The following is a 27,862-nucleotide window of genomic DNA, read 5'->3' as shown; positions in this document are numbered from 1 at the left end:
TAATTAGTACTTCTTGTTTAAAGTTAATGAAATAAATGTAATATATATTGAGCATGATAAATGCATGCAGCATGATAATTTAGTTCACCAATTCTTGATAGAACAAATCAAATTTTATATCAATAAAACTAAAACTTTATTTACTTTTTAAAAACGTAATTATGCAAGAGAAAAATTATTTATGCAAGTATATATTATTATTTTATATGATAATTAAAATAAATTACAAAAAAGCATATTTTGTAGAATATTATTTGATTTATTATTTTTATATTTATTTGCTATTTCTTACTATGTTATTTTGTAACAAAATTACAAAACTACTTTGTTGTATTTATTGCAATAATTATGTGAATTAAAATTTTAGGGTAGGTATTATTATAAAATAATTATTCTACTATGTATGATTTTAGTATAAAGTGTCAATTTATAGATACCAGAAAAAAATTAGATAATGCAGTAAGATGATTTGAAATAGTGGCTATGTAATAAAAAATTTTTGTATTTTATACAAAATTATTTTATAAGTTATAAAATAATACTGTCTAACATGTAATAAACACATACGTATAAAAACATCTGTAAATACATACATTAGGGCTGGATTCGGGGAGCGCGCTATTAGCGCTATTTGCTTATACTATCCTTGTTTTACACCTGATGAACGATAAAGATAGAATGATGCAATAGCGCTAATAGCGCGCTCCCCGAACGCAGCCTAAGGGGTAACACCACTATAGAGGCCCGAAAAATAGAATTTTTTGTGGTTAAAAAAAAGTAAATAAAAAATCTATTTAAAGAACATTATTGTACATGTCTTAAAGTGTATGAAACAATTTTTTATTTTTCTAAATGGGATTTTTTTAAATCTTACCTCTTAAGTTATATAAGTATGTAATATTATAAGTATTTATTAATGGTAATATTAGTATTTCTAAATATATTGTCAGGCTAGGTTTTGGGTTCAAGTTATTAGCGAGCTGAGGCGAGGAGTAAAATTGAAAAAAGTAGAAGCTAATTTGGGTTCTCGCGTGTCTTCACGTGGAGAAGGAACTCTCCCGGACTATAAGCCGACACCATATGAGAGTTTGATGGACGATATTAGAGAAAGACGATATCACCTTAGGAAAACGCCGCCTACGCCATCAAGGAAGGACGCACACGCCATTATTCTTGAATTTATTCGAAGTCGACCACCTTTAAAAAAGGCAAGATTCATGATTGCGTACATATAAAATCCGAGTAAACTAAAAATCCAAAAGAGGAGCTATATTTTCGTATTTAGTGCTAATTACGCTTGTTCCATTATCAACCGGAAATACAATATGTGATTTTCACCAGTGTTAGGAATGAAATCAAATTTAATATATACTTATGTTGAATCTTAGTACAATACTTAGGTATTTTACTTGATGAAAATTGAGTAGTTTTTATAAAAATCATACATGTTCTGTATATTAATAAATTTATGGTAATTACGCAGCGATAAGGACCATCTTCCAATTTCAATAATTTTGAGATATCTAGGTCATCACCTGGAGTAACCTTCAAAAAGTTTTAACCGGCGTTGTCTATTAAAAAGTTATTAATAAAAGAAGTTACATATAAATGAAACAATTTTTCTTTACTGATATATATAGGAACAGCATATGCGTTGACGGGCACTGCCACTCTGCCTCCCTCTGCACTGCCACTCTGAAAAAATCTAACCCAAATATATTTTTGCCTTGAAACTGAAATTTGGTTTGAATTAGGTTAGATTTTGTCAGGATGGGGTTGCAGGGGGAGGAGCAAAGCTCTTCATGCGCCCACGCATGTTGTTTTTGTATATATCAGCAAGAGGGTAGAGATGGACATCACTTCACGTAGAAAGTTGAAAATGTGGAACTGTACGAACAATGGACTTCGCTTTTTACGTAGAAATTACAAACCCATGTGAAAATTACGTTTTATTTATGATACATCAAATTGTGGTGATGAGGACTATGAGATTTGAGTTACGACGAAGTTATTGGTGTGTAATATCTCATTCTTATTCGGACACCTTTTTATCGTACAACTATTATATTATTCATTCTTCGAAAATAGCTTTAACACTTATATACATTCTTATTCTCCTGTCTGATGAGTTGACTCAGAATTCTTCAAATTCTCTTCCTAATCATGAATTCTGACTACATTTTAGATAACGATCTTTTAGTCTATTTATATTCACACTTGATATGACTCTTGACTTCCTAATCTTGAAATACCCCTTTGGCACGATGGGGGGGAACGTGAGAAATAATTAATTAATTTTTATACTGCTGAAGATGGCTCAATGTAGATCATCACAATTTGATGGTTTATTATCGAGAGTCCTTTAAGTTTCAAGTATTGTTTCTTTTATTTTATTTATGAAACTTCTTTTGTTAATACGTTATAAAAACTTTTTAACTAGAGTTCCTATAATAAACTATTTTTAACAAACAACGAGCGACACAGCTAAAACCTTTTGAAAGTCACTTAGGAGAATGACCTTAACAAATATGTCAAGCTCATTGAAATCGGCGAAATCACTGTTAATGTGTATTAATTACCGTGAAGTTTACCCCATTCCACTCCCTGCTTACAGGGCGATACAAGGTCTATCATTGTATGGTTTGTGTGAAAAGTTGAAACCCCATGTAGAACTGTACAATGATAGATCTCGTTTAGCTCTGTAAACAGGGGATAGGGGATAGGGGATAAATCTCGCTTTGCGTGGAAAATTGGAAATCTATGTAAAACCATTTTATGTTAATATGAGTGCTGAAGAGAAAATCTGGGAGGTGGAGGAGGTGGAGCACCGTCTCTGCTCATACATGTGCTATTTCCTCATACATAATAGCAAATTATGTCCTCCACTGCTGAAAATCATTGTTACATTTTTTAAACGGTTTTTGTTAATAACTTTTTAATAATGACTGCTGGCTAAAACCTTCTGAAGGTTACTCAGAGTGATGATCTGGATAACATATCTCAAAATTATTGAAATTAGAAGATGGTCCCTATCTCTGCATAATTACCATTTATTACGATAAAACATAGAATTACGTATGAAATATCATTTAAAGCATATTGAAATTTTTTATTTATATTTTTGAAGTATTAATAAAGAGTCAAAATGTGTGCGTATACATGTGCGTGAATGTGTCTGCGTGTGGTGTGTTGCGTGCGTTCGTGCGTGCGTGTGGGTGTGTGCGTACACAGGTAGGGCATTTAAAGTGTTTCGAGCTTATCTTTGAAAGTTTAGTTTATTGGAAAAATGTTTCAGATAAAGGTTTTAGGGTTCAGAGAGGGCCAATAGACAAGCTTATTAGATTTTGGGTTCGGGATTCGTGTTGAGCCTAATGCCCTACCCTGTATAAATTTTTACAAACTTGTTTAAAAAAATGTTTTGTAATTATACTTTGCCATACAGGCCTCAGAGAGACGATTACGACCATTACAAAAAGAAAGTACTTTAAGAGAATTACTCATGGAAAGCATAAAGAAGCCTCCAAAGCCCCTAAGATCTTCTGGTTCAAGACAACATGCTCCAAATATTGAAGAAACATCAATTTGTAAGTTTATGTATCTTATATATTTGTAGTTTATAGCGTCCTGGGAAAAAATATTTCTATAATGTCTTATATGCTCATATAAGAAGCGATATATGCTCGTATATGAATTTTGGTCTGATAAGAGCTTATACGGTCATATATGATTATATAAGATTATATAAGGACATATAAAAAATATTTTTTATAATGTCATATGTTCATATAAAGCCTCTTGCACAATAGGCGATAGCGATAGCGCTATCGCTATCGCCTATTGTGCAAGGGGCTTAAGAAGCAATCTTATATGCTAATATATGAATTTTGGCCTGATAAGAGCTTATATGGTCATATATGGTTATATAAGATTATTCAATTAATCTTTATTTCACTCCCCTTCCGGGGTTGGAAAGGCGTTTTTTTCAGTAAAAACATTCTTAAAAACCTTTACAAATTCTGCTATACAAATAAAATCATATACATTATACATTCAATCATTAATCATATACATTTTATATTTATAATATAATTTTTCTTATTTCTTCTTTCCCCGACCTGGTCATTGAGCGACCTCACATCTCATTTCCCTTCCCTTCGTCTTCCATCCGGCACCCTTCTGGTCATCTCTTTCAGCTTCCTTTAATTCCGCACCCCTCTGACTTCCTCCTTTCTATCGCTGCTTTTCCCTTTTCTTTCTGGCTCTTTCCCTCCTCTTGTTCGACGTCTTCCTTCTTTCTTATTCTATGTTCACTCTGCAAATAATTGTATTAAAGATTATTTTTACATTCTTACAATCTTACCTCCTTCTCCCCTTCCTCTCCCTTAATGCTTCTCTCTTTATCTCCCTTCATCTCTCCTTTCCATCCTAAATTTCTCCTATTCTTTTTTCTTCCTATCTGCTTCGTCCTCGTCCGTATCCGTAAGGTAAACGTACCAGTGGCCGCACACGTACCAGTGGCCGCACACGACTTTAATGTTGTCAATTTATTAAGCATTTCGTGAAGAATATTGCAAATCTAAAAATTGTGTAGGGATCTACAATACGTTATTGTAATAACAAACAAATTTGAAGTATGATTCTGCACGGATTACCATTTATTTTAAATTGTTTATTCGGTCTCGCACGTCACGACGGTAGTTTCAACGCATTCCTTATCGAATATGCTGAAGATTGCTGAAAGCTTCTTAAGGTATTATCGTTTCACCTTTTCGTATTTTGGAGGTAAATTATAGCTCATTTTATTCAGGAGAATGTATTCTTACCTATGCGGCGGTTTAATTGCTTATAAAATTACAAAATTACAAAATTAAATAGTAAAATCTTCCTGTTCGGATCATTGGAACAAGCAAATCATATGCTGTACCCCTATCGAGACGCTGTTCGGATACTGGTACAACCCTGCGAAGTTCGCTAGTCCCAGTAACCGCACTAACCGCACATTGCATAGCACGCTCCCAGTCAGAAGTGACAAGTCGAAAAGTCGGCTATTAGACGGCTATGTCGTCTATGATTTTATAGAGGTCTAATTTGAAGGACACAAAAACATATAATCGACCTAATTTTAGACGTCTATATCAACCGGTCCTTTGGTTGAAAAGTCGTTGATTCGCCGTCTTTTTAACTGATGATTTCTGACTGGGCTGTCTCTCGATCGGAATTAATTCTGGTGTTTTGATTTAAAAAAACGAAATAACGCGTGGAAAACCGATTGATAAGTAAGTACTCATTGTTGATAATATATCTGCAATAAATCTAATGTGTATGCTGAATCTGTGCAACCAGTATCAGGAAAATTGTTTGCTGTTTACATGGAGAGGTTATGTTACGACTGAATATCGTATTGTGCGGACACTGGGTCTTTCCGTGTTCGGCACTGGGACATATCTCACCTACCGAGTAATAAAGGTTATGCGGACACTGGGTGGGACATACCGAGTAAAGGCTGTGCGGACACTGGTACATTTGACCTTTTTATCATTTTCGCGGCATAAATAATAAATGACTGAATATTAAAATAAACATTGCATGTGTTTTAGAAACTAGAAACCCTAACCTTCAAGATGGTTCAAGTCATTTGTACCAAGCATGCGTCTAAATGGGCTAAATTTGTATCACAATCTGAATTGATCTCTTAAGTGTGCGGCCACTGGTACGTTTACCTTAAGGGGATTCTCCTCCATCCTTTTCGCTCTTTCTTCCTCCGCGGTCCTCTTTGGCCTCCCGCTTTCCTTTCCTCTCCTCTCCTCTCTTTTCTCCTTTCTTTCTCCTCTCTTTCTCCTCTCTTTCTCTTACCCTCGTTTCAATCCGCTCTCTTCCTTTCTCTTTGCATCCAATACCTTCCGCTTATCCTCCTCAACAAAAATTATCTGTATTATTCTCTAATCTTTCTAACTAACTTGCCGCTGTATTAGCCTGCCTTCTTCTTCTCTCCAGCTCTGCCATCCATTTCTCTCCCTTTCCTTTACTATTCAGTATCCTTATGATCTTCTCGCCAATTTCTTCTGGCTTCTCCTCCTCCTCTCCTCTTGTGCACCGCTCTAACACATGCTCCCATGTCTCTGGTTCTGCACCACATATTCTACAGCTTCTTTTCTCTATTGGTTCCCAATATCTTCCACCTCTTATCTCATTACCTAGCCTAAATCTCGCTATCCTGATCATGGACTTCTCTTTCCCTTTTTTCTCTAGGTATTCTGGCCTTCTGATTTCTGCTATTTCCCTGTACCACCTGTTATATCTAAGATGAATAAGATTATATAAGAATAAGATTATATAAGGACATATATATTTAAATAAGTTTATACTTTGAGATGCAATATTGTGATCTGATCATATATAAGATCATCAGAAAATTGTTATTTTCAAATGTTATTTTTTAAGTGTGCCACTTTATTATAAGAGTGGACTCCACGATACAACTGATACAAAATTTGTGCCGTTCTATAAGGCGAGATAGTGCCATGTTTTTTGATACCGTTTCTTATACCACTGTTCGTTAAATTTTAAATACGAGAAATAGATTCTATCGGATGTCATCAATCGGATACTTTGAGATGCAATATTGTGATCTGATCATATATAATCTTATCTATGACTATATAAGTTTATATGTGATTATATTATTTTTAGTTTAAATTATAAGGTATGTTTGTAAAATAATACGATTATTATATTTATTTATAAAAACTGTAATATATATTACATAACAGTTTTTTTCACGAATTATTACAGGTAATTTCACTGTTTACGAAAATATGTAATAAAAATTAATGTTAATTAAAAAAATCTTGCGCAAAATAATTAATGTTAATTAAAAAGTATCTTGCGCAAAATAAGAAAAAGAAGAAAATTTAACAATAATCAAACAAAGGGCTTGCGAACCAGCAGGATGTTTATGCTATCGTGTATATTTCGAAAAATGACACAAACGTTTCGGCCATAACTGTGGCCTTCTTCAGTGTAATAAATAGTCGTTAAAATTTAAAACAAAATTTAACAAAATTTAAAACAAAAGAAAATTTAAAATAACAAGAAATAAGAAGTACCGTACTCGATCGAAGCGGATCTTGGTGCTTAATAATATTTCACAATATCAATTATTAAATACATTTTTCAGTTTTTTAGACTGCGTGCCGATATGGTTGTTGGACTTATAACGCAATCGTAAACTGAAGCTTATAGAAATAATATTTCAAATTAATTTGATTGTCAAGTAAAATAATACTAGAACTTATGGATAGATCCGAGTATATGTTTATATATGATTATATTTAATCTTATAAATATACTTTTACATGATCAGACATGATAATATACAAGAATATATGACCATATAAGGCTATACTTAAAGAGGTTTTATAAGAATGTATAATCATATTTCGCCCGCGCTTCGCGCGGGCTCAAAATCTTTTCCTTTTTTTAGTCTAGATCCCTTCCCTAAACTCTTTGTTCTTACTTTTTTCTTCGTAGACAATTTTTTTTCCACTTTAAGTTGTATTTTTCTCTCTTAAATTTATGTATGTATAGAGATATATATTTATTTTTTCCGCGCATCGGGCGGATGTACTCTCCGCTGATCCGCCATTTTTGGCTTACTTTCATTTTTTAAATTATTTTTTCTAATTCTGTATCGCGTTGCATTTTGGCACTCAAGTCAGGTAGTACAACCCTTTTACTCTTATTTGATAAAAATTTATACATTGTTTTTGATTTTTTAAAGAAGTTTCAATTTTTCCACATTATAAATGCCTGTATGTTTTCTAATTTCCACAAATTTGGAGATATTGGGCCATTTTTTTTTGTTTCTCGTTGGAGGAGGAAAATGCCTACACATACAGACCTTTTTTAAAAAGGTGATTTTTCAATGTTTTCGAAAATTCTGAACACATTGGCATAGAAAACTGAAAAAATAGCACCGGTTTTAAGAAAATACGTCCATTATTGAAAAATTAAACTCATCGTCGCGCTCCCCGGAAAATTCTACCTCTACTTCATATACAATTCTTTGAGATTCGGTCAATTATTTCCGGAAAAATCCAAAAAGATCGGTAACGAAAAATTATATACTTTATAGCACTCCCCGAAAAATTCTACCCCTACTTTATGTACTACAATTCTTTGAGATTCAGTTATTTGGAATTGGTTTTCAAAAAGATCGGTAACGAAAAATTATACACTTTATAGCACTCCCCGGGAAATTCTATCTCTACTTCATATATAATTCTTTGAGATTCAATCAATTATTTCCCGAAAAATTGGAAAAATTAGAAAAACCGGTTTCCAGAAAATCGGTAACCAAAAACTGTACACATCATGGCGCTCCCCGGACCAAATCTTAAAAAATTATATATGAAATAGGGGTAGAAAAGACTGAAGAATATAATAAAATTAGAAATAGCCCAACATTTCAAAATTTGCAAAAGTTAGAGCAACCACGGGCATTTCTAAAAAAATTCAAATTTTTTAAAAAAAATTTACCCTTTACCGATTATCGCCAAATTCAATACCAACCTTCCTTGAATAATACTCTATCGATAAAAAAAAAACAGCCCGATATATCAATATTTGCGGAAGTAGAACAACCACGGACATCAAATCCACACACACGCACACACACGCGCGCACACACACACACACACACACGCACGCGCACGCGCACGCGCACACGCACACGCACGCACACACACACACACACACACACACACACACACACACACACACACACACACACGCACATACGGACATTTTTTAAATGCAATATTTCGACATTTTAAAACACTCTAAACATATTAGCATCAAAAACTCAAAACTAATCTTTTCTTTGGTTTCTTCTACCCCTATTTCATATATATTTCATTTAAATTTGGTTGATTAGACCCAACTTTATACGCAATCAAAGGTTCATATACGAAATTTATGAAAACAAAGCTTTCTCTATGAGGAAAATCGGTAACAAAAAACTATAGGGGAGACCGGGGCCTAACCGTCGCCGGGGTTGAACCGTCAAATTAAATATCTCGGAACCTGTATATTGTGCGAACTCGCTATTAACATTGTAAACGCTGCTTATGGTACCCATGTGACCAACGGAGTTTCGGCAGGTTACCTGCCGTGTTATGATTTTTACGAGGGCAAACGTGTTTTCGGGAGGTGAAAGTTACATTTTCTGCGCGTGGAAATTTTGTAATATCTGCAATAATATTTGCTCTCCAAATCTCGAGGTACGTGATTATAAAGAGTAATGCATGCTGAACACGAATCCAGTGTAGTTTTTTCATTATCGTTGATGTCTAATATTTCGTGGGCGATCAAACCTAAAACTTGTGTTTGGGGTTAATCCGTCAGTAAGCAGTCCGGGTGCATTTCCAAGGCATTTCCGGGCATTTCCAGGCTCACTGCATATGGAATATGGATGAGACGGGAATTACAACCGTTCAGACACCGAATAGAGTCATCGGACGTCAAGGAGTGAAACAAGTCGGGCGAGTGACTTCTGCGGAAAGAGGAACCCTCGTAACTATTTTTTAATAATGTTTTGCATAAAAATTTTAAATAAATTTTTATATTTTTCTCTTAAAAAACAATTATTAAGATGTATTCTATCATTTTTCAGGATTAGATGTACGTATATGTATTGAAAATGCAGTGTGACGGTTAAACCCCGGCATTTTTGAGATTTCAATTTTTCCACCGTTGTCGTTTTTGCTCTATACCGGTTAAACAAAGCGACGTAGATAAAAATTTCCTATATAAATTTTGTAGCTAAAGGTTCACTCTTTACAGTGGTATACCACATTTAACTAAAATTATTTATTTTCTTGTTAAAAATCGGCACCGAAAAAAAACTGACGGTTAGGCCCCGGTCTCCCCTACAAATCATAGCACTCCCCGGAAAATTCTACCCTTATTTCATACACTTTTGGTAAAAATTCGGTCCACTAACAAATGAGTAGTTCGCGGTCAGACAGACAGACAGACAGAAGACGGTACTTATATATATAGATCCGAACTGGTTTCCAGTGGCAATTAAACCCATCCTCGAAAAATTAATAAAATTTTTGAACCGAGAAATTGGAAAAATTTCTGAACCGGTTTCCAAAAAAATCGGTAACGAAAAATTATACACTTTATAGCATTCCCCGAGAAATTCTTCCCTTACTTCATATATAATTCTTTGAGATTCGGTCAATTAATTCCCGAAAAATTGAAAAAATTTCAGTACCGGCTTCCAAAAAGATCGGTAACGAAAAATTATACACTTTATAGCACTCCCCGGAAAATTCTACCCCTGTTTCATATATAATTCTTTGAGATTCAATCAATTATTTCCCGAAAAATTGGAAAAATTTGTACACCGTTTTGAAGAAAATCGGTCTATTAATTGAATGAATAGTTCGCAGTCAGAAACATTTTAGCACCTGCAGTTTTTAGGAAATCGGTACATTAATGAAAAATTAAACCTATATGAAAAATTCTACACATCATCGCAATCTCCAAAAAATTAGAAAAATTTTGGCACCGGTTTCAAGAAAATCGATCCATTAATGGAAAAATTAAACTTAATCCTCAATAAATTAAAAAATTTTGGCACTGGTTTCAAGAAAATCGGTCCATTAATACTTATTATTTCTAAAAAAATTAGAAAAATTTCGAAACCGGATTCCAAAAAATCAGTAACGAAAAATTATCCATAAAAAAAAATTCAGCTTGATATCAAAATTTGCGGAAATTAGAGCAATCACGTACATTTTTTTAAACAGAAATCGGAAACCTCTTTATTATTAGCAATTTTTCTAATTCTATTACACTTTTTAGTTCTTTCATATATAATTCTTTAAGATTCGGTCAATTAATTCCCGAAAAATAGGAAAAATTACGCAACCGGTTAAAAAAAATCGTTAACGAAAAATTAACCCCACCACTGCCATTCCCGGAAATTTTTACCCCTATTTTATATATAATTCTTTAAGATTCGGTCCATTAACGAATGAGTATAATACCCGTATAATAAGAAAAATTTTTGCACCAGTTTCAGGAAAATCGATACATTAATGAAAAATTAAACCTATCGCCACCATCCCCAAAAAATTCGAAAAATTTTGGCACCAGTTTCAAGAAAATCGGTACATTAATGAAAACTGAAACCCATATGAAAAATTATACATATCATCGCCATCTCCGGAAAATTAAAAATTTTGGTACTGGTTTGAAGACAATTGGTTTATTAATGAAAAATTAAACCCATTGCCACCATCCCCGAAAATTTCTAAAAATGGCACCCGTTTCCAAAAAATCGGTACATTAATGAAAAATTAAACCCATTCTCGTTTAATTAGAAAAATTTTGGCACCAGTTTCAAGAAAATTGGTCCATTAATGAATAAGTGTTCGCGGTCGGACGTTAGATACTTATTATTTCCCGAAAAATTACGTATTGTTTCCCAAAAAATTAGACAAATTTCGGTACCGGTTTCAAAAAAAATTGGAAACGAAAAATTATACATATCATGGCAATCTCAGTTATTATTTCCCGAAAAATTACGTATTGTTTCCCAAAAAATTAGACAAATTTCGGTACCGGTTTCCAAAAAATCGGAAACGATAAATTATACACATCATGGCAATCCCCGGGAAATTCTACCCCTACTTTCTATATAATTCTTTAAGATTTGGTTTGTCCCCGAAAAATTAGAAACATTTTTGCACCGGTTTCAAGAAAATCGGTCCGTTAATGAATGAGTAGCTCGCTGTCGGACATTAGATAATTATTATTTCCCGAAAACTTACGTATTATTTCCCGAGAAATTGGAAAAATTTCGGTACCGGTTTCCAAAAAATTGATAACGAAAAATTATGCACTTTATGGCACTTCCCGTAAAATTCTACCCCTGTTTCATATATAATTCTTTAAAATTCGGTCCATTAACGAATGAGTAGTTCGCGGTCAGACAGACAGAGAGTCGTCAGGTACTTATAATCAGTACAAAATTACCTTTTTCAAAAAAGGTAAAAAAAGGCGCCAAGTACACGCAATGTATTTTGTAAATTCAAAAATCCAACCTAAGTGGTAGCTTTATTTCTTTTTCACAAAATTATATTACTTAACTTAACTCAAGTGACATGTATTTCAAAAAAAAATATAAAATCTTTAAATTAAATTACGCCAATTGCAAAGAGAATATGTATATTGCTTTGAAAGATAATTGTTGTGCAATTTCTTCACAAAATTATATTACCTAACTCAACTCAAGTGACATGTATTTCAAAAAAAGATATGAAATCTTTAAATTAAATTACGTCAATTGCAAAGAGAATATGTATATTGCTTTGAAAGATAATTGTTGTGCAGCTACTTAAAAAAAATAAAACCCAAGTGGTATTTTTGTGTTCCTATTCAAGGGTCTTCCTATTCCAACCCAAGTGGTAATAGCTTCTTAATTCTCTTTAACAAATTTTTAATATTATAAAGAATTATTTTAATTACAAAGAATTAAAGAAGTAACAGTACAAAATAAAAATATTTAATTATAACAAAATAAATAAATTTTTCTTGTAAAAAAACTTGGCGCTGCTTTTTTACTCCTGTCGCATTCTTCCCTAAATTATGTTTATTGTTTTTTATTCGATCAAAAATCTAGTACTAATGTTTAAATTTTAATGTTTAAATTTCAAAGTTTAGCAGCGCCAAGTTTTTTTCAAAATTTGTACTGGGATGGGTCTGGTACTGGGACCACGTGGTCAGGATGGGTAACGCTAAAACCAGTACAAATTTTGAGAAAACACTAATTTTGAATGGATTACAAGGTCAGACTCATTAAGTTATGACTTTTATGGAGTTTTTGGATACTGACGACATGGTAATGCAGTTTTTGGAATGAGTCGTGACATTGTGCAGGTAAGACATGATGCGTATTCAAATTTGTAATTGGGCATATTCTAGAATGGGGTTATGGGGTTATGGGGTTTTGGTGTTTTAGGGTCAAGGGGTTATGGGATTACAAGATTACGGAGGTATAGAAAGATAATCAAAGTGCGATGGTTTCGATTATAGGGGTTTAGAAGCTTATGGGGCTATATATATGGTTATGGGGTTTTGAGGGTTATAAGATCAAGGGGTTATGGGGTTAATAGTTTATGAGGGTTTTAGGGCCAAACAGCTTAATTAAAGCGATTATTGAGATAAGACAAGTCGTATAAATCATATTGTAAGATCACTTCATCAGGTTTTTGGGTTATTTTGCTTATGGGGTCATGGGGTTATGGAGTTTGTCAAAAAGGCCACTCAAATTTCGAAAGCCCTCGCTTATACGAACATTTTAAGCCCAAACTCAATATTTAAAGTCGCTTCAATTTTTGGACAGAGGGAGGGTCCACTTGACGTGGAATGTCACATATACAAAATGAGATACTGGCCCTCTAGAGAAAACATTGAAGAACAATATCGTGCAATTACAACTACGATAGAAGTCTAGAAAAAAAGTGTCATGCTTTTAACTTTTATATATGCAAAAGCACATGCAGGTTGATAGGATAAGCAGTATTGCGTGTAACGCAAATCTGTACGGCTTGAGACCTCATGGTCCATATATGGACCTCACAACTTGATCGCGTATAACTCTGGGTCTAATCAATCACATTTTAAAGAATTATATATGAAATAAGGGTAGAAGAGACTGAAGAATATAATAGAGTTAGAAAAATTGCCAATAATTAATATTAAATTGTCTAAAAATATCAATTTTTGGAGATGTGCACGCAAAAATATACTTTTTTTAAATGACGCGATTTTTTGTAATCAATTAAATAAAAAAATCCAAAACAGAATTACAGAGGAACGGTGATAGTTGAAAGCAAGAACAATCGTTTTCGTCAACTTTCCAAAAAGCATATTTATTAGTCGCTTTGAATGCCACGTATTTTTTCTTGCTTTAGTCAAAATGCAGTCATAAAAAAACATAAAAATTAGGATTTATATAGGAATTAAAAAAACGTTATAAAACATATGTCTCGTCAATGTATGTGTGTTAAAAAGCATTCATTTAGTTGTTACATTCTCACTTTCTTCATCCAATTCAGTATGACTTAATAAATTTTGTATTCGGTGAATAATTCGAAAATTACATCTCCTTTTCGGCCATTTTAGAAAGAAAATATTTACTTTGAACTATTGTCAAAGTCAAACTAATATAAACTAGAACAATAAACTGTAAAAAATTCATTAATCACGTGGAACATTTAAACTTTATAAATAATTTTTTCAAGTAAATAAATGAAGAAAAAATTACTTCATTACATATGTTAAATATGCGTTGCTTGCAATTTATGCGAAAAAAACCTAGTTTATTTTGTTGATCAAAATCTCAATTACAAACGTTGAGGATACACTGGTCTATATATTGACCTCCGTTCGTCTATTTTCATTGATAGCACACAGAAAAAAAGATGTCAAATCAACAGTGATATGCTTGTATATACGCAAGAATATATAAACTTCTTATAAGAATATTTTATTTTAACTTTTTTTTTCTTTGTTGAACTATATAAAATTTCGTTTAACTATATAAATGATCTCATTCAAACAAGTTTTCTTCTCGTTTAATGCAATATAATCTCATTTCAAGATTATATATTCTTGCGTATATCAGTGTTGATTAGACACTTCTTTTTTTTCTGTGCACAGATTACATCGACTAAAGTCGATTATCTACCGGGTAATTTGATAGTCCATATATGGACTTCCATAGATTATTTTACGTAATGGGGAAAAGCAACTGTTCCGTCGTTTTAGCAACATAAATAAGCGTTGAAATAGATTCTAGGTCCATATATGGATCACAAGTAGTCTTTAATGGTTAAAAATCATTGTATTGAAGTACCAAAATATTAAAATAGAAGTATAAAATATTTAATTTAAACATTAAATATAAAAAACATTTTAACACGTTTTACTAAATGTTAATTACAGAATATCAACCAAAGTCATTTACTGAGTTCTTTATATGTATATTACTCTGGAAAATATATTATTATTCAAAATTATGTTTATTTCAATCTCACACGTCAATTCTATTGTTAATAACAGCCTTTAGCCTATTCTTTTATTATAAATTTAATTTCAATTCAATTTAATTAATCTTTATTTCACTCCCCTTCCGGGGCTGGAAAGGCGTGTTTTTAGTAAAAACGGTCCCAAAAACCTTTACAATTTATCTTATTTCCCTGACCTGGTCATTGAACGACCTCACAACTTATTTCCTTTCCCTCCCTCTTCCGTCCGGCACCCCTCTGGCCATCTCCTTTAGCTTTCCCAAATCAGCACTCCTCTGATAGTCGGAGAGCTGACGACACTTTTGGCCAAGTGATTTTATAAAATACGATTTTCCGTTTTAACCTGCGTGGACGACTCTCCTTCGATAATTCGAACATCTGGCTGGCCGTACCTGGGGGATTTAGAAGTACGCAGGTGAGAAAAAAAACGGATTTTTAAGTTATAGTATAAGTCTTAATTTTTATCGGATATTGATAATTGATCACTCAGGAACATGCAAATAAATTGCCAGTTCGATTGCTCGGGGGAATTAGTCGCCAGGCTTAATTATAAATAATTAAAAATAATTATTTTCAAGTCATACTATAAAAGCTGGGTTTTTTTTAGTAACAAGTATAGTGCTAACACATGCCACCAAAAAAAGCCAAATAAAAATTTTGGTGGCAATATCTCTAAAAAAATTATTGAAAATGCACAAAGCCGGCGAGCGGCGGAAGGGTCTGACGATGGCCTCAATTGTTCTTAGCATCCATGAGTTTTTAAAAACGTGTATTATTAAGAGTCGACAGGAGTACGGGTGGAGACCTCTGTCTTTAACTGCACTTTTAACTGCAATATTCGTAATATTTATTTTCGGAAAATTTATTTTGATCCTTTTTCCAAAGTCCGGCTATGTAGCGGGTTGCGGCTGATCTTACTGATTAAAACGAGCATAAGTTTAATGAGATTCATTAATTAATTTGGCTAAAATTTGGGAAAAACGATTCGTAGCCGTAAACTACGAATCGTTTTTCCCAAATTTTAGCCAAATTAATTAATGAATCTCATTAAACTTATGCTCGTTTTAATCAGTAAGATCAGCCGCAACCCGCTACATAGCCGGACTTTGGAAAAAGGATCAAAATAAATTTTCCGAAAATAAATATTACGAATATTGCAGTTAAAAGTGCAGTTAAAGACAGAGGTCTCCACCCGTACTCCTGTCGACTCTTAATAATACACGTTTTTAAAAACTCATGGATGCTAAGAACAATTGAGGCCATCGTCAGACCCTTCCGCCGCTCGCCGGCTTTGTGCATTTTCAATAATTTTTTTAGAGATATTGCCACCAAAATTTTTATTTGGCTTTTTTTTGGTGGCATGTGTTAGCACTATACTTGTTACTAAAAAAAACCCAGCTTTTATAGTATGACTTGAAAATAATTATTTTTAATTATTTATAATTAAGCCCGGCGACTAATTCCCCCGAGCAATCAAACTGGCAATTTATTTGCATGTTCCTGAGTGACCAATTATCAATATCCGATAAAAATTGAGACTTATACTATGACTTGAAAATCTGTTTTTTTTCTCACCTGCGTACTTCTAAACCCCCCAGGTACGGCCAGCCAGGTGTTCGGATTATCGAAGGAAAGTCGTCCACGCAGGTTAAAACGGAAAATCGTATTTTACAAAATCACTTGGCCAAAAGTGTCGTCAGCTCTTAGACTATGACTCCCTCCATCCTGACGCAGCTCTTCTCTTTTTTCCAGCTCCCTTCTTCCAGTACTTGACGTCTTCCTTCTTTCCTACTCTACCTTTTACTCTGAATATAAAATAGAGATTATTCTTACAGTCTTACAATCTTACCTCCTTCTCCTTCTCCCCTTCCTCTCCCTTAACGCTTCTCTCTTTATCTCCCTTCATCTCTCCTTTCCATCCTAAATTCCTCCTATTCTTTTTTCTTCTTATCTGCTTCGTCCTCGCCCGTATCCATAAGGAGATTCTCCTCCATCCTTTTCGCTCTCTCTTCCTCCGCGGTCCTCTTTGGCCTCCCGCTTTCCTCTCCTCTCCTCTCTTTTCTCCTTTCTTTCTCCTCTCTTTCTCTTACCCTCGTTTCCACCGATTTGTCCTCGTCCATTTTCACCCTCAATCTGTTCCCTTCCTTTCTCCTTGCGTCCATTACCTTCCACTTATCCTTTTCAACAACAATCATTTGTATTATTCTCTAATCTTTCTGACTAACTTATCGCTGTATTGGCCTGTCTTCTTCTTCTCTCCAGCTCTGCCATCCATTTCTCTCCCTCTCCTTTACTATTCAGTATCCTTATGATTTTCTTGCCAATTCCCTCTGGCTTCTCCTCTCCTCTTGTGCACCACTCTAACACATGCTCCCATGTCTCTGGTTCTGCACCACATATTCTACAGCTTCTTTTCTCTATTGGTTCCCAATATCTTCTACCTCTCATCTCATTACCTAGCCTAAATCTCGCTATCCTGATCATGGACTTCTCTTTCCCTTTTTTCTCTAGGTATTCTGGCCTTCTGATTTCTGCTATCTCCCTATACCACCTATTATATCTAGACTCTCTTACTCTTTCATCTCTCTCTTGACTCTGTATGTCTTTATCTCTTCTTGTTAACTCCTCTATACTGCTCCAGCCATCTCCTCTTTTCCTTTCTATCTCCTTAGTTGCATATCCTCTTTTTTTATAGAAGCTTCTTCTTTCTTCTTCCCATTTTGCCTTTTCCTTCCTGACATTCCGTTTTATTTCTTTCCAGCATTCTCTTGCAATCTCATTTCCCTCTCCCTTTCCAGTTTTTCCTCATATTTCATCGCCCTTTTACCAGCACTTACTCTCATTCTGTCCCTCTTGGTTTCCTCCCTTATCATGTATCCGGGTGTGCTCCAGTCTAGGCCCAATGTCCACCTTATATACCTTTCGTGCATTCTTTCTATTTTCTCTCTCTCTTTCCATCCCTACACTTCTGCTCCGTATAAAGCTATGCTTGCTACCAGCGAATCGTATAACTTAATCCTTCTTATCCAGACTCCTCCAAATAACCTTTTTCCTATTCCCCAAACCTGTCTCATTGCTATGGTAGCTTTCCTTACGCTTTCGTTTATATGCGCCTCCTGCCCTCCGTTCTTTTGGAATGTGTAGCCTAGATAGCAGAATTCCTTTATCTCCTCTATTTCTTCTCCCTTCTATTTCCATTCCATTTTCTTCATTTTACCTCCTCCCTTCCTGAATCTCATTACCTTTGTTTTCCCTACATTCACTCTCAGCTTTTTTCTGTCGAAATATTTCTCCAGTCTTTTCATCATCCTCTTCATCTCCTCTTCGTCCTCTGCTGTAGCTACTATATCGTTTGCGTATGCTAACGTCCAAAATTTTATTTTCCCTACTACCACGCCTCCTTTTTGCCCCCTCATTGTTTCCTCTAAGTTTGCCAGCAGTAGTATGAAGAGCATAGCGCTCAGCGGGCATCCCTGTCTGACTCCTTTGACCGTCTAGAAGCATGATCCCTTTTCTCCTTTCACTCTTACCACGCTTCTTGTCTCTTCGTACAGGTATTCTATCCTAGTTCTCAGCTGTTCACTAATCCCTTCTCTTTTCAATACCTCCCAAATTTTTTCTCTGTTCACGGAGTCGAATGCTGCTTTCAGATCAATAAATGCTGCCACTAGCTTCCCTCTTTTTTTGCTAACAGCTCTTCCAATTATATAGTTCAGTGCGTATATATTCTCCATTGTACCCCTTCCTTTCCTGAATCCTGCTTGTGTTTCTGGTAAAATTCTTCTTTCTTCCGCCTCCTTCTCCAATCTTTTAGCCAAAATTGCCGCGTATATTTTGTAGCTTGTATTCATTAACGTCACCCCTCTATAATCTTGTGCTTCTTTTCCTTCTCCTTTCTTTACTATTGGTACTATTATACCTTCTTTCCAGTCTTTTGCTATTTCTCTTGTCCTCCACCTGTATCACATACCTCCCATATTTTTTCCTTCAATCTCTCCTCCATATATCCATACCTCATTTGGCAATCCATCCGTACCTGCTGCTTTTTTTTCCTTCATTTCTTTAATTACTTCTTTTACTTCCTCTCTTCTTATTCCTTCCTGCTCCTCTTTGTTACCCTTTCTTTCCTCTCCCTTCCTGTCTTTTTCACGCGGTTTCACAGTTACTACTCCTTCTAATAGCTCCATGAAGTGTTTATTCCATTGCTCCTCCGTTATTTCTTCGCAAACCTCTTTTCTACCTTTCCTTTCTCTGTTTATAAATCTCCATACTTCCTTCTCGCTAGTTGCTTCTCTCGCCTCTTTCATTATTCTCCCTTTCGATCTCTTTCTTCTCTTTTATTTTCTCCTCATATTCTTTTTTCTTTAGAATGTACCTCTTTTTATCTACTTCTCCTTTTCTCCATTTAACTAGTTTTTCTCGTGCTTCTCTCCTTAGTCTTACACATTCACTATCCCACCATCCGTTTTTTTTTCTTTGATCTCTGGTCTTCTCTTATTTCTTTCCAAACAGCAGCCTGTTTTACTGCGTTCTTTATTCCCTTTAATATTTCTTCTATGTTCGCACCCTCTATTCTTGCCTCTTTCATCCTCCCCTTGTAATTTTCCGTTCCTTCTTTTGACCAATTCATTATTCTCTTGACTCTTTTCTCCCCTTTTTTTCTCTCACCAGTTTCTTTTACCTTTAATATTACGGGCTGATGATCTGAATCAATAGCATCTCCAATCCTTATTTCCTCAGTTTTCTCCCAAATTTCCTGGTTTCCAATTATATAATCTATTACCGATTCACTTCTCCCTCCTATAAAAGTGAACTCTCCGTCTTTGTCTCCCTTTGTTCCGTTCATTATTCCTAATCCTTCTTCCTTTACAAACTCCAATAGCTTCCTTCCCTCTGAATTAATTTCTTTATCTTTCGATTTTCTTCTTTCTCCCATTATCTCTGTTAATCCTCCTTCTTCTCCTGTTCTTGCGTTAAAGTCACCTCCTATTATTATTTGCTCCCCTAAACCACCATCATTTGTATATTCCTTTATCTGCTTTATCTTCTTTTCAATATCATTGCTCACATATACCGCTATAATTCTCCACGTACCTTCCTTTGTTTTTGCTATTCTTTCCACAATTCCTTCCTCCTCTCTCTCCTCTATTCCATCTGCGGCTAGTTCTTTCCTAACGCCTGTTATTATCCCTCCTCTTGCTCTTCCCTTCTTTCTTTCTTTTGTCGCTGACTGACATTTCCACACATTTTTATCCGATAACCTTCTTTTAACTTTACACCATTCTTTTTGCTCTACCCATGTTTCTAACATAGCTATTATAGCCCAGTTTTCTATCTTTTTCCAGAATTCTTCGTTTTTCTTCATTAATCCAGCTATATTCCAGAAGCCTACTGTCATTGTGTTCACCCTTTCCTCACTTTGCTTGCTCCCTTCCTGCCCCCCGTTCCGCATCTCATCCCTCTTTCTCCTATTCCTTATGTCTTCTCCTTCCTTATCCTCTTTCCTTTCCTTATGCCTTCCGAAAATCACTCCTCTCCTCTAACTTTCCTTTACTTTCGTTCCATTTCAGCTCTTTGTTATCCACCCACATCTTCTGGTAGCCAATTGTTGTTTTCTTTCCTGCCTCTCTTTTCTCTTTTGCTATCCTTCTTATTTCTTTCTGTATCTGCCTTTCTACTTTAGTGAGGTCGTCATCCAAGAAGCTTTCATATTTTCTTCCTAACTCTTTCTTTTTTGTCATTATTTCCCTTTTGGCTTCCCAGTTCCTACATTTCAACATCGTCATTTTATTATCTCCATATCCTACTTCTTGTACTTCTTCAATGGCCACTTTTACTTTATTTATTTCTCCTATCATCTTCTCGATTTTCTCTTTCCTTTCTGTCTCGTTTCCTATCTTCGCTCCTTTCACAATTATATTGTTTCTCCTTCTTCTCTCCGCCATTTCTATATTTTTTTCTATCTTCTTTATTTTCCCTATTAAATCTCTTCCTTCATTTCCCTCTGTTCCACTCAGGTCTACCTTCTCAACTTTCTCCTCCAGACTTTTTACTCTTTCCTCCAACGACTTTCTTTGCTGCTCCCATATTTCCTCTCTCCTTTTGAATTCTTCCTTCAACCCTTTTTTTTTATTTTTTATTTCCTCTTTATCTTTTTTTCTTTTTTTCTCCTGTTCCTCCATTTTCCTTAAAATTTCTTTTAACATTTTCTTTGCTGCCATGTTCTCTTTTCCTTCTTCTCCTTTTTTAATCTTGGTTGGCGATCTATTAACTTTCCTTGTTGCGTTAAATTTTTCCAATATTTCCTTTTCTGCTCTAGCTGTTTCTTCCTCTATTTCTCCTTTTTTCCTTTTTTGAATAAAATCGTTGATTGATCCTAGGCTATCTGTTCTCCCTCTTAGTTTGGATAGCTCCTCCGCCTTCGTTGGCCTGCCTTTTGCTTTCTTTCCACTCTCGCTTTCTTTCTTCTCCCCCTTACCGCCTTGCTGCTCACTCTCTATTACTCTTTCCTTCTCTATCTTCATCCGCCACCTTTACAACTATCTATCTCTCTAGCTATTCTATGCCTCAATGTGTTTACCGTTCTTTTCCCTTCTATATCGCTACTAATCTATGCCCGCTCGCGCGCTACCGTATCGCCCCTACTCTCTCCTATCGCCACTCAGTAACTTTTATCCGTGCCGTACCCGTCACCTTTTCCTTGCCACTTTTCTTTCCTTTATCTCTTTTTACCTATTCCTCCCCTTTTCCACTCTTTCACCTCTTCACTCTCATGGCTTCTGCACACAGGACGCGGAAACGCTTGCCGCGCGGCAAGAAGCGACGCGGTAGCCAATAAACTTTTGGTTCTTACGGAAAAGCAACACGTTGATTGGCTACCGCGTCGCCTCTTGCCGCGCGGCAAGCGTTTCCGCGTCCTGTGTGCAGAAGCCATCACACCTCCACTCTCCCCCGCTCGCTCGCTCTCGCCTTCTCCAACCTTTTCCAAACTACCTTTCTATGCAATTTTAACCTCGCTCACACACACCTGTTACTCTCGCTAGCACCGGAAACGGAACCCCCTATAAATTTAATTTTATTTGTATAAGAAATTTTGAAAGAAACTGAATTAATTATTATGCAATCAAAAGAGAGAATAAAGGAGAGAGAAATGGCATAGTACTGGTCAGATGCAAGTATTTAACAACAATGTTCCTGTTTATCAAAATCTAATTAGAGACTTTAAACAGTTTACATCAAATCATCTCACAATGATTTTATTATTTTCATGTTTATTCAAATATCGCTTTAATACGTTACTGCTATATTTATTTTATTAAATCCCTATTTGAATTTTTCTGAAATTAGTTACGTTGATATTATATGCTGTCTTGGAAGTTGTGAAATAATTAAAAAATTGTTTATTAGCTTGATTAAAATTTAAGATTTTCTTAACTAGTCGGTATTCGTAAGCCGATTATTTTGCGATGTATCTTTGCTTTTATAATATCTGTTAATATTCCCACATTTTTCTTTTCTTTACATAATTTTCTTCTCAGTTCTTTGAATAATATATGTACAATAATACATAATGAAGATTACAAGAGCGTTTATTCTTTATACTATGTTTCTATTTTATTTATTTCGTAAACTTTTGCGTGAAATTTATGAAATTTTGTTTGATTTACAAGAATTTTATTTTACGTATATTCCGTGTTATACGCGCATGCGCGGATGTGTTCAAAAATGTATGTTAATCAAAATAGATTTTAAGAACTTCACCGTTTTTGAACATTTCAATTTTTAACACACTCGTGAATCCGAATTGTATCGAGAGAGAACTCGATATTGAATTGAACTTAACAGCGTGGTAGGATGAATCATGATTCGGGGTGCTACGGACGCATAACATAGCAGAACAAAGAGAGGTAGAGAGTGAGAGAGTGAGAGAGAGATAGAGAAATATGGAGGGAGGGTAACTCGACACGATATAGACGCGATCAATAACTGAAAGCGTGCAAAAGTGAACTGACGTTGCCCGAAACGTCATCGCGGCATGCCAGTTTAGTTGGATGTCAATCGTTTTTCGCGAATTTTATCCTGTTTTGGTAATTGTCGTTAATATCGTTACATCGTGTACAATTCTAGTCTACCAGTATCCAAAAATTCCTGGAGTAATCAATCTATGGTCTCTGATGTGTCTTCCCATATGAATAATCTCGCGAAGGACTTTCAAGTTTAAGAGATTTATTGTGATTTGTGACAGGTGTGGACAGTTGTTTACCTCGTTGCTTATGAAATATGTATGCAGTGCTTATAAAGAATTAAAAGACTAAAAAGAACTATATATAAACTATATATAAAGAAGTATTTTACTTCATGCAATTTTGAGGGAAAGTATATAAGTTTTCTTTATATACACCTCGTAAAAATTTATTTAAATGTTCTACTAATTGAACTTAAAATAATTTAATCTTATGTTAGTTTCTACAAGAGTGATAAAAACACAGGATATTTCGTGCAGATAAAAATTAGGTCAATAATTTTTAGATGCGAGAAAAGGTTTAAAGATCCAAGAATGTGCAAGACTTAATGATTCAAACTTTGAGATGCAAATGTAAAAATCTGGAAATTATTAGATCCAGAAATATAAGTAACAAAAATTTAAAACAAAAGCGATCCAAAGATTTATGTTTAAAAGTCAAGATTTCGTAATTTAATGGTTTATGGATCCAAAAGTTTCAATAAGTTTCAGAATTTACGTATTAAAAGAAAATCCAAGAATTTTTCTAAATTTTTTGGGATCTTTTCTATATATATATATGCATATGTATATATATATAGATTTACAATTTGTTATAAAAATTTACAATTTCAATATCTACACAGAGACACTTATTGTATATATTTCTGTTATATACACGTATACCAATATGTAATTAAAAAACTTGGTTTTGGTTTTATGAGTCACAAATCTTGATTTGAATCTAAGAATTTGAGAAAAACAGTGAATCAAGGATTAGTCTTTTGAAGAACATAGAACTAAAAAGCTCAGAACTAAAAAGCTTCCCATATCTGCGAAAGAAAGTTGCCATGAACGCAAAGATATAACTTTTTTTTACACAAATGTCTTTCTTAATATGTTTTTAACGATGATTAGTTATGTTCTTCAAAACAATGAAAATAATGACTTGCGTTTATGGTTCCTTTTTATTTATTTATTTTTTACGAATCTAAAGAAGCTACGAGATCTTGCTTCCTTTTTTAAAAGGTTGTAACACCTTTAAGTCAGCATCAGGACTACTACTGCCTTCATTGTTTTACCACAAGTAATACTCTAAAAAAAAAGAAAAATAAACAAATAAAGTATTAAATTTAAATGAGAAAGTAGGGCAACAAATAATTATTCGCGAATTAGTAAATAACATAGGCTGAATTTTTTATATTTGGTGAAATATTAGTATCAATTTTGCGATTAAAACTATTTTGCAATAGTCGTGAAAACCAATTAACTACTTGTTTTAATTATGCAGAAGTTTTTATCGAATGCAATTTTAATAATATATCTTTTGACAATGTATTAGAATAGAAATTTTTGTTGATAAACTTTTATCAAGATCCCCTATAACATTTTCTGCAATTGCAATCTTGTCAACAAATTATATTTGCCAAAGGCGGCAAATTACATTTGCCGAAAGGCCGCAAATGGGAAACATACTTGTTATTGCCAATTCTGTTAGCACACTTCCGTCAATATGCAACAATCTTTGTATTGCTGATGTCGGATTTGCTCTGGTGTTGTCGTCAATTTGACTGCGGAATATGTTCTTCAGGTTTAGTTCACGTTAGAGACCAACTGAGGACACAGTAGGCTCTGGTTTTGACGTTATCGTTCCACTGGCATTTGTTTCCCTTTTGCTAACATCCCACAATCAAAATGTTTGCTGGGATGTAATCTTTTCAATCTTTAAAACTGAATGTTTTCCAATTAATTATTATTATCATGTTTTTATATAAAGTTAACTGATAAATGAAATGTTTTATCTATCTTACGGGAACATATATCTTTATATAATTACTTTTAAAGATTAGTGTAAGATTTTAAAGTTCGAGTAGTTTTAATTAGGTACATTTTTTGTTTTATCTTTAATATAAATTAAAATATATATAATTAAAAGTTATTAAATTAATTTGTAAGTTTGTTGAATTTTACAAATTGCATTTTTATATCTTTGTAATTAGGTTATATATACGATTCTTGTTAACCAGTTCACTGGTGGGCCCGAAATCAACGTTTTGTGCCAAAACTGGTGAGAGCGAATAATTTCGTATTTTACATAAAAACTTATCTATAAGGGTTTTTTGTGTCGTTGATGACGACTCCAGGGTCAAAATTTCAAAATTAAAAATGACGGATCCAATATGGCGGCTTCTAGTGGCTAACCCGTACAACATTTTATATTTCAAATAGATAGCAAATACATAAAATTTGAAATGTTGCTATAATATAGCAGATACGTAGCAATACGTATGAATCATGTACTAGATACATGTTTAATACCGATGAATGTCCGCGTCTAGATACGTAATTACGTTACGTATCAGATAAGTATATGGCAATATATGACAATATATATTCGATACGTGTTAAACGTAAATTATGTATTTGATACGTATCTGTAATATTGCAAATACGCGTTTAAAATGTACTGTGTAGATCATATCCATACATTGGAGGGATAAAAAGCCTTAGTGGTGTAAGTTAAATTTTTTTAAATATTAACTTATGTGCATAGATGCAATTTATATATTGTATAGATTGCATCTATGCACACGAGTCAATATTTTAAAAAATTTGACCACTAAGGCTTTTATCCCTCCATTTATATACATAAAGTTTAAAGTAATAAAAATGTTTTTAGGTATACTAATTTTATTTTTAATATGTTAAAACTGTTAGCATTTATAAATATATCATTGATATAAAGCATTTGTATTATTGTAAACTTTATATTTTATAATCAAATTAGAATCAAAAGCCATACGATCCAAGCTTACACTGAAAAAAAAAAAGTTAGATTTGAGAAAATATTTTTTCACATAGTACCAATGGCCTTATTTACTTAATATAATCACATATTTATTTAGAATTAGATATTTTTACTTAAATTAAGTAAAGATATCTAATTCTAAATAACGATGTGATTATATTAAGCAAATGAGGCCATTGGTACTATGTGAAAAAATATTTTCTCAAATCTAACTTTTTTTTTTTTCAGTGTAGATCTTTAACAGCCTTATATTAGTTTCTCTATATATATAGTATATACATATATTTTTCCAACTTATTTAACTGCGCGCCGATTATTTATCGGACTTGAAACACAGTTATTGTTGGAATTAAAACTCTTCTCTCCCCGGAATTAAATCGATTCGATTTAATTATCTAAAAACTGTAAAGAATTTATTGCGAAAAATAAGTTGGAAAAATATATGTGGAAAAATATACATGGAAAATGCCACATGGGTTCATAACTTCCCACGCGTGGAAGGCCCACGCATGTACTTCGAAGGCACACTATGTGTCTAGTTTAACAATAGTGGAGCCCTCCGCAGGAGAACTATCCAAAAATATAAACTATTATCTGCTTTAAACATTTAATTGAATAATGGCAATATATATTGTATTATTAAAGCAAAAAGATTTCAATATATTTACGATTCACTGTTTTAAATAACTTTCCTTTGTTCATGCATGTACTATTTCGACATATATATTAGTCATTTATGCCTTTTAATACTCAAAATAACTGCTACATTTCTCAAATTTTTTTGTTAATTACTTTTCAATAAACAACGAGCGCGGGCTGAAACCTTCTGAAGGTCACTCAGGAGGGTGACCTTGACAACATACTTAAAAATCAAGGTCATCCAAGGTGACTTCCTCCATCTGCATAATTACCTATATATCTTTTTACGCATATATATTTCAGGAATTAAAATTGCAAAGTAAATTTGCACACTTTTTACAGTTATGTCTTCAATTTTTTTCTTAGGCAACACAAGTCGTGAGTCTCGCATGATAGTCCTCGGGGAGGTGCCACCTTCGCAGCCGGAGCAAGAGCAGGAGTCTGCGCAGGATGTTGCAGCTCAATGGTTGCAGTCGGAGGATCAAAGGACATTGGTAACTGGCGGCAGCGTTCTGGCGACAGCAAGCCGTAGGAGACAAGATGTACCGCCGGTGCCACAGCCACGGCAAAGGATTGCCAAGGAAAGACCCAACATCAGGGTCTTACCTTCCAATAGGAATCGTAAGTCGCGTAGAAGACGCATTACGGTTGCAGGTAATCATCTCATTCATCTCATTGTCAGTGGGTATAAACAATATTTTTAAGCGATTGATTTCAACAGAAATGTTTAATATATAGTCTAATACAATTATATTTATCATCAAATTTGTATTAAATAGTTTACGTGTATTTTTTTGAAAGCATTTAGAGAGTTTTTGGAACAAACATTACACAAGGTGTTTCCTAAGTAAGTAGACAAATTTGAAGGGGATGTTTCTTGGCTTATTTTAAGAAGAAAAGTTTTCTATAAACATGTTTCTTAGGTCCTAAACTGTTCTGTTTTTAAAATACAGGGTGTCAAAGATGCACGCTTCTGGTGGATCTAAAAATGTTTTATTGGTACACACAGAAAAATATTGTTCTACAGCCAAGAAAAGCAATTACTCATTTTATTTTATTTGGTTTGAGTAATAGTTTTCTTCAACA

At 34.0% G+C, this 27,862-nt stretch overlaps 1 protein-coding gene and 2 long non-coding RNA genes across 10 annotated transcripts in view; 2 read left to right on the top strand and 1 right to left on the bottom strand.

Moving 5' to 3' along the window:
- Spir (spire type actin nucleation factor) overlaps window positions 1–27,862 on the top strand; it is a 147,368-nt gene that overhangs the window by 12,550 nt on the left and 106,956 nt on the right. For 7 of the 8 annotated variants that reach the window (XM_071720034.1, XM_071720036.1, XM_071720033.1 and 4 more), the window contains 3 exons: window positions 951–1,208; window positions 3,443–3,584; window positions 27,143–27,430. In XM_071720034.1, the coding sequence (XP_071576135.1) occupies window positions 951–1,208; window positions 3,443–3,584; window positions 27,143–27,430 (688 nt within the window). The remainder of the gene's footprint in view (window positions 1–950; window positions 1,209–3,442; window positions 3,585–27,142; window positions 27,431–27,862) is intronic. The other variant, XM_071720037.1, reaches the window with a different exon arrangement.
- On the bottom strand, window positions 3,914–4,940 carry LOC139781213 (uncharacterized). The gene is made up of 2 exons (XR_011720467.1): window positions 4,824–4,940; window positions 3,914–4,741 (listed from the first exon to the last, which is right to left on the bottom strand). It is a non-coding gene; the product is annotated as an uncharacterized lncRNA (long non-coding RNA).
- On the top strand, window positions 4,736–7,410 carry LOC139781214 (uncharacterized). The gene is made up of 2 exons (XR_011720468.1): window positions 4,736–5,276; window positions 5,344–7,410. It is a non-coding gene; the product is annotated as an uncharacterized lncRNA (long non-coding RNA).

The sequence above is a fragment of the Temnothorax nylanderi genome, unplaced genomic scaffold (genome assembly GCF_030848795.1).
Source record: "Temnothorax nylanderi isolate EJ_2023f unplaced genomic scaffold, tnyl_v1.0 TNYL_tig0322_pilon, whole genome shotgun sequence".
In the NCBI taxonomy this organism is placed as follows: Eukaryota; Metazoa; Arthropoda; class Insecta; order Hymenoptera; family Formicidae; genus Temnothorax; species Temnothorax nylanderi.
This window is presented reverse-complemented; position numbering and strand designations above follow the sequence as displayed.